Here is a 7,358-nt window from a genome sequence, read left to right on the forward strand (position 1 = left end):
GCTGCCCACCAGCTCTGACGGCTGAACCGCCCTACAGAAGGTCAAAGTTCACAGTTACATTCATGTTTCTGTGTTAAACTGCTAAATATGAACAGAAAAAACACCGCAGTTCCATCTCAAAATGATGATTTAGACACTTTATAATGCAAATAATAAATATTCATTACTTAAAGTAAGACACTAGGAGAGCAGGGTGTAGATATCATTAATCACAGTAAATGAAGACAATTGTTTTCTGTTACAAGTTTCCCTGAATGCTATGTTTAAATGTGCAATAATATGCTATAAATTGCATAGATTTTCAGAAAATAAATCTGAACATTTGATAAAGCCAGGTTCAAAATTCTTGTTTGATTCTGTTGACAGAGTTAAAGGGTTTTACTGAGACCAGCTAGATAAAAAAAAAAAAAAATTCACCATGTTTTAGGAATAAGATGTTATAAAAACTCAGGAAAATTATATATCAACAATCCCCTCAGTAAAAACATTCATAATATAGAGAGGAATAAAACTCTAAGTTTTGGTGTTTGTAAGTGCTGCTGAAGTGGAGAAAAAACTCTTTAGAGATATGGATTGGAATTGAAATCTACAGATGAAAAATAGATTAAGTGCGATAAAATAAACACTTAAATGTGTATTTTGGATGTTTTCTGTCCACTAGTCTGAAAGAAGACAAGTATGGAAGCAAAATAGACCAAAATCTCAAAACTGACTAGTGCATGAAAACAAACAAACAAAAAAAACACTGGTTTTGTCTGCAGTGTCTCGTCTTATTACACTTTATCTATTTGCGTCTGTAGATTTCAATTCCAATCCATATCTTTAAAGAGTTTTCTCTTACACACACATGTGCATATTGAATTAGATGAAGCATTGTTTACATGTTTAAACATACAATTTTAGAAAACGTATTAAAGCTGCAAGCAGTGATGAAAAAGCCACTGCCACCTGGTGGCCTTCAGCAGACGGTGATATGCATTTAAGCGGGAAAATAAAGGAGGAATGTCATAAATCAGAAAATACTGTCAACAGACAGAAAACAAATACATTTACACCGTGTTTTAGGAATAAAACGTTATAAAAACTCAGGAAAAATATATATTCACAAACCCCTCAGTAAAAACCTTCAGAATATAGATAGGAATAAGACTGTAAAGTTTGGTGTATGTAAGTGCTGCTGAAGTGGAGAAAAAACTTTTTAAGGAAAAGGCCTTTAAAAGGTATGTATTGTAATTGAAGTCTACAGACACGAATAGATGGATGTTTTCAACCTAAATCTAAAAATGACCAGAGCATGAAAAAATCCTTAACTCATGTAAGAGCTTGAACACAAACACAAGCTTCACTCTATTGTAATTGTACTGTAACATGTTTCCTGTTCGTTCAGAAACACTGAGAGACGATCGTCTGTGGAAACTGACAGCAGCACAAATGAAGTGAAAATCACCCAGAATGCTCCTTTAATCAGGAGCCGAGGTGTTTTGAGTGTGTGATTTGGTTCAGTGTTTTGGGAGACGGGGGCACAGAACGGCCTCATGGGAAACGGAGCTGAGGTGGTGACCTTGGGTACGACGCTCACTGCCTGTTCCCACAGAGGTGAAGGGAAGTGTGTGTGTGTGTCACAGCTGGACTCTCTATTGTGTTAAACAGCCCCATTTTCTGTGCAGACAGTTGCCAACGGCGCAGAAAATAAAAAATACAAACAGGAAATCCAGCCTTTTTCCCTTATGAAGAAAACAACAACAACAAAATATGAAACGAAACAAACAGAAATTAACGTTCAGGCCTGTGCATTTCTTCATTTTGACTAATCGAGTACTAATAAATCATGAGCTCCATACAGCTGTGTAACATTATGAATGTCTTTATGGTCCCTTTTGATTAATTTAATGCATCAATGATGAATAAAAGTTTACATTTATTTTAAAAACATTTTTATCATCAGAGAATTAAAACAAGAAAGCAAGCAAGGCCACAGAATTATTGCTACACTCAAAAAAAAAAAAGAAATAAATAAATGAAATAAATTTAGGCCCAAATATAAGATTTATGTAACTGAGTTGCATATAAAATGTCCATGCATTTGGATTACACAGTTTTAACAAACTAATAAACTTAATGTGATGGACATTTGTCAGTCAAAAAAAAAAAAGTTTTTGAATAACTTTTTGCATGTATTTGATTTTATTCAAATAATATTTTCAAAATGCATTTATTTAAATAGCTTAGAATCAACATAAATCTGTTAACTGTGAAAACAATTACATGCATTAAGTTAAAAAAATATGAACTTGGTAAAATATGACTAGCTGTGGAACAAGCAATATTCAGTCAGTTAAAATGTAAGAGAATGGAACAAACTGGATTTATGAATGATAAATATGTAAACCTAGTTATTGTTTATTTTAAACACATTCAGTTTATAGTACTATTACAGAAATCTGACCCGTTTCATTTAAGTATGACTGTAATACACAATAACCAGGTTTATACATTTATGTAAATAGGTTTATATATAAATGCATTTTAAAAAATATGATTATTTAAATAAAATCAAATAGATGCAAATAGTTAATAATAAACTATACGATTGCTAACACTTTATTTTAAGGTGTCCGTGTTACACGTTACATGTACTTACTATTATAATAACAATTAATTATGCATAATTACATGCAAGTAACCCTAAGCCAAACCCTAATCCTAACCCTAATTCTAACCCTAACTATATAATAAGTACATGTAGTTAATTAATATTACTCAGTACTTATATGTATAATTACACTGTAACAAGGACACCTTGTGTGGAATCATTTCATGAGTATTTTATGGTCCATTTCTGGTCGCTGTCCGCTTATAGGGTAATGAGCAGTGTGAACATTCAGCTAAATATCTCCACTTAAGAAAAACAGGGTTTGATTGACATGAGAGATCAGAGGTCACTGGCTGAGGGTCGCACCTGTAGAAGTCGGACTCCAGCAGCGTGAGTTGTCGGGCGATCTCGATGGGGTGAAGGGTCATGAGGTCAAACTGATCCGTCTGTCCCGCTTTACACAGGTGCCACTCGATGGGTGGCGGCGAGCTCTCGAACGTGATGTTGTGACTGGGGCCGTTGGCTTGAGCCTGTTTCTTCCTCTGGATGATCTTCGTGATGGACTCCACCCACTTCCTCATGGCCTTACCTGCAGACAGGTGACAGGACCAATGTTAGAGACAGAACTGAGCTGAGATCAGATTTATGCAGAAGAGTTCTTGTTAACCAGCCACCAGCACGAAAACTGACAGGTTATTTTTTCTTGTCAAGTTTTATATTTGTGTTCTTTTGAAAGCCACAGTGAAATCCCATTGGCTCAAAATCCAGTGCATCATTGTCACTTTCAGAAATAATGATGGACAGAAAAATTATGGGAATCACATTGGAATTCGGTTACATCATGGCTGGTCAGGACACTATGACATTTGTTTTATTTTTCCCAAATCTCATGGTTTCTGGATTCCATTTAATGGTGTGCATTTCTAATCAATTAAATTCATAAAAACGTATTAAAACTTCAGCAATAATAGTTTCTTATAATTCCCCCCTCAATTCTGTTTTCTGTTTGAATTTTTCTGGATGCCATTTTTATGGTTTAACTCAATTTTAATAATCAAAAAATATGTCTAATTAATTGAATTCATAAAACGTTTACAATTTACTATTTAAACATTAACAGTTCCCTATGAAATAGGGATGTTTTTTTTATTTTATTCTGTGTTGTCTATTTTAATTTGTCTACAAACTTATAAAAAATGGTGCTAATCAAATGGATACATAGAACTTTATCAATTTAATTAAACTTTTAAATTATAATCAAATTAAATTTGAACAATTCCTTTTATTTTTTGGCAAACAAAGTGTTGCACGACAGAGTTTTACTGTTTAAATTAAAACATGGATGAAAAATTGAGTGATTTTGTGTCATATTCCATAAAAAACTTTTAATAAACTGTATTATTATTACTTTTAGAAGTACATTCTACTGTATAATAATATATTTCTCTCCAAGTCAAGATTTGATTAAGTGTACAGCTCTACTTTTGATTTATCCATCTGAATTTTGCCAAATTCTGTGACATTCTCCATTACAGATTAAATATGGTTTTTATGACTGGATTTGACTGGAAGGCCCTAGACATGTTTTGAAGATATTTCCATAGTTTTACCATGATGATTACGGTGATGATAGAGTTCTGGAAGTTTGTGTTCGTACCTCTGACCATACCGATAAACTCCTCCAGCCGCCGGAGCAACTGAGCGTCTCTCTCAAAGTCATAGAAATGATGCTCGACCCAGTGCCTGCACACATTCAACACCCTGCAGACACAGATATGCATGAGAGACAGCCGTATGATACGGTACTGCTGTGTGTGTTTGCGAATGAGAGTGAGCGAGTTAGAGTGTGTGTGTGTGTGCGCGCGTGTCAGTTAGAGTGAGTGAGTGCGTGAGAGTGCGAGTGATTGAGTGCGTGAGTGTGAGTGAGTGTGCAAGTGTGAGTCAGTGTGCGTGTGAGAGTGCGTGAATGAGTGACTGTGAATGAGTGCGAGTGTGTGTGAGTGTGAGTGAGTGTGCGAGTGCGTGAATGAGTGACTGTGAGTGAGTGTGCGAGTGTGAGTGCGTGGGTGTGAGTGTGTGTGAGTGTGCGAGTGTGTGGGTGTGAGTGAGTGTGCGAGTGTGAGACAGTGTGCGTGTGAGAGTGCGTGAATGAGTGACTGAGTGAGTGTGAGTGTGTGGGTGTGAGTGAGTGTGCGAGTGTGAGTCAGTGTGCGTGTGAGAGTGCGTGAATGAGTGACTGTGAGTGAGTGTGCGGGTGTGAGTGTGTGGGTGTGAGTGTGCGAGTGTGGGTGTGAGTGAGTGTGGGTGTGAGTGTGCGAGTGTGGGTGTGAGTGTGTGGGTGTGAGTGAGTGTGAGTGTGGGTGTGAGTGTGCGAGTGTGGGTGTGAGTGTGCGAGTGTGGGTGTGAGCGAGTGTGCGAGTGCGAGTCGGTGTGCGTGTGAGAGTGCATGAGTGAGCGACTGAGTGAGTGTGCAAGTGAGAGTGAGTGAGCGAGTTAGAGTGTGTGAGTGTGTGTCAGTGTGAGTGAGCGCGTGTGAGTGTGCGAGTGATTGAGTGCGTGAGTGCGACTGAGTCAGTGTGTGTGTGAGAGTGTGTGAGTGAGCGACTGTGAGTGAGTGTGTGTGCATGGGTGTGAGTGAGTGTGCAAGTGAGAGTGCGAGTGATTGAGTGCGTGAGTGAGTGTGCGTGTGAGAGTGTGTGAGTGAGCGACTGTGAGTGAGTGTGTGTGAGTGTGCGAGTGTGTGGGTGTGAGTGAGTGTGCGAGTGTGAGACAGTGTGCGTGTGAGAGTGCGTGAATGAGTGACTGAGTGAGTGTGAGTGTGTGGGTGTGAGTGAGTGTGCGAGTGTGAGTCAGTGTGCGTGTGAGAGTGCGTGAATGAGTGACTGTGAGTGAGTGCATGTGCGTGTGTGAGTTAGTGTGTGCGAGTGAGCGAGTATGCGAGTTTGAGTCAGTGTGTGCGTGAGTGAGTATGAGTGTGTGTGTGTGTGTACCTGAGCTGTACAGGCTGAACAAACTCTTTGCGGAAGCGTTTGAGTTCTGCGCTCAGCGGCTGGTCTCCGTTCTCCATGGCCATCTGATCCGCTTCTGTGGGTTTAGGTTCGGGAATATCAAACCTGGATCGCAAACACACAGACCGCTGTATGGAGAGATGTTTCCGTGGATACGACAATAACTTCATATCATTACAAAAAATATCATCATGACTATAAACTTTTAAATACTTTAAACAGCTGATTATGGGTGAGCTGTTTGTTTTATTTAAATCAGTGTATTACAACCATTTTTAATAAAAAAAACTATAAATGATAGTGAAAACAGTAAACACACTATCAACTATTTATGCACTATTGCAGGTGTTTGCAGTGCTGATTGTGAGAATGTGAGCATCTGACCTCTCCATGAGCAGATCCAGCAGCTCCTGAGGTTTACAGAATGATCGGCATGTGGTCAAAAACGTCCTGACGAAATTGGGATCTGAAAAAAAAAAAGGAAAAAAATTGTTTAACAACAACCATTTGATTGTGTTTGTCAAACTATTTCCTTCAACCCACAGTGCAAATGAAGCACTACATTTGTATTTGAAGTCCATTTTATACCATATATATATATATACAGTGGGTACGGAAAGTATTCAGACCCCCTTAAATTTTTCACTACAAATGTGAGTGAGTGCAAGTGAGTGTGTGCGTGTGAGTAAGTGTGCGAGTGCGTGTGAGTGAGTTAGCGAGTGTGCGACTTGAGTGTGCGAGTGTAAGTCAGTTTGAGTGTGCGAGTGTGAGAGAGTGTGCAAGTGGGTTAGAGAGTGTGTGTGTGTGTGTGTGTGTGTGTGTGCTGAGTGTGAGTGAGTGCATGTGCGTGTGTGAGTTAGTGTGTGCGAGTGAGCGAGTATGCGAGTTTGAGTCAGTGTGTGCGTGAGTGAGTATGAGTGTGTGTGTGTGTGTACCTGAGCTGTACAGGCTGAACAAACTCTTTGCGGAAGCGTTTGAGTTCTGCGCTCAGCGGCTGGTCTCCGTTCTCCATGGCCATCTGATCCGCTTCTGTGGGTTTAGGTTCGGGAATATCAAACCTGGATCGCAAACACACAGACCGCTGTATGGAGAGATGTGAGATGTTTCACGACAATAACTTCATATCATTACAAAAAATATCATCATGACTATAAACTTTTAAATACTAAATACTTCTGATTATGGGTGAGCTGTTTGTTTTATTTAAATCAGTGTATTACAACCATTTTTAATAAAAAAAACTATAAATGATAGTGAAAACAGTAAACACACTATCAACTATTTATGCACTATTGCAGGTGTTTGCAGTGCTGATTGTGAGAATGTGAGCATCTGACCTCTCCATGAGCAGATCCAGCAGCTCCTGAGGTTTACAGAATGATCGGCATGTGGTCAAAAACGTCCTGACGAAATTGGGATCTGAAAAAAAAAAAGGAAAAAAATTGTTTAACAACAACCATTTGATTGTGTTTGTCAAACTATTTCCTTCAACCCACAGTGCAAATGAAGCACTACATTTGTATTTGAAGTCCATTTTATACCATATATATATATATACAGTGGGTACGGAAAGTATTCAGACCCCCTTAAATTTTTCACTCTTTGTTATATTGCAGCCATTTGCTAAAATCATTTAAGTTAATTTTTTTTCCTCATTAATGTACACACAGCACCCCATATTGACAGAAAAACACAGAATCGTTGACATTTTTGCAGATTTATTAAAAAAGAAAAACTGAAATATCACATGGTCCTAA

At 38.4% G+C, this 7,358-nt stretch overlaps 1 protein-coding gene across 1 annotated transcript in view; it reads right to left on the reverse strand.

Moving 5' to 3' along the window:
• Window positions 1-7,358, reverse strand: part of LOC107665896 (son of sevenless homolog 1-like) — a gene marked incomplete at its 5' end in the record, with an annotated part of 44,618 nt that overhangs the window by 7,204 nt on the left and 30,056 nt on the right. The window contains 6 exons of the mRNA XM_016456958.1: window positions 1-31; window positions 2,960-3,182; window positions 4,251-4,354; window positions 5,584-5,706; window positions 5,986-6,126; window positions 6,537-6,659. Coding sequence (XP_016312444.1) covers window positions 1-31; window positions 2,960-3,182; window positions 4,251-4,354; window positions 5,584-5,706; window positions 5,986-6,126; window positions 6,537-6,659 — 745 coding nt within the window. The remainder of the gene's footprint in view (window positions 32-2,959; window positions 3,183-4,250; window positions 4,355-5,583; window positions 5,707-5,985; window positions 6,127-6,536; window positions 6,660-7,358) is intronic.

The sequence above is a fragment of the Sinocyclocheilus anshuiensis genome, unplaced genomic scaffold (genome assembly GCF_001515605.1).
Source record: "Sinocyclocheilus anshuiensis isolate Anshui unplaced genomic scaffold, SAMN03320099.WGS_v1.1 scaffold1020, whole genome shotgun sequence".
In the NCBI taxonomy this organism is placed as follows: domain Eukaryota; kingdom Metazoa; phylum Chordata; class Actinopteri; order Cypriniformes; family Cyprinidae; genus Sinocyclocheilus; species Sinocyclocheilus anshuiensis.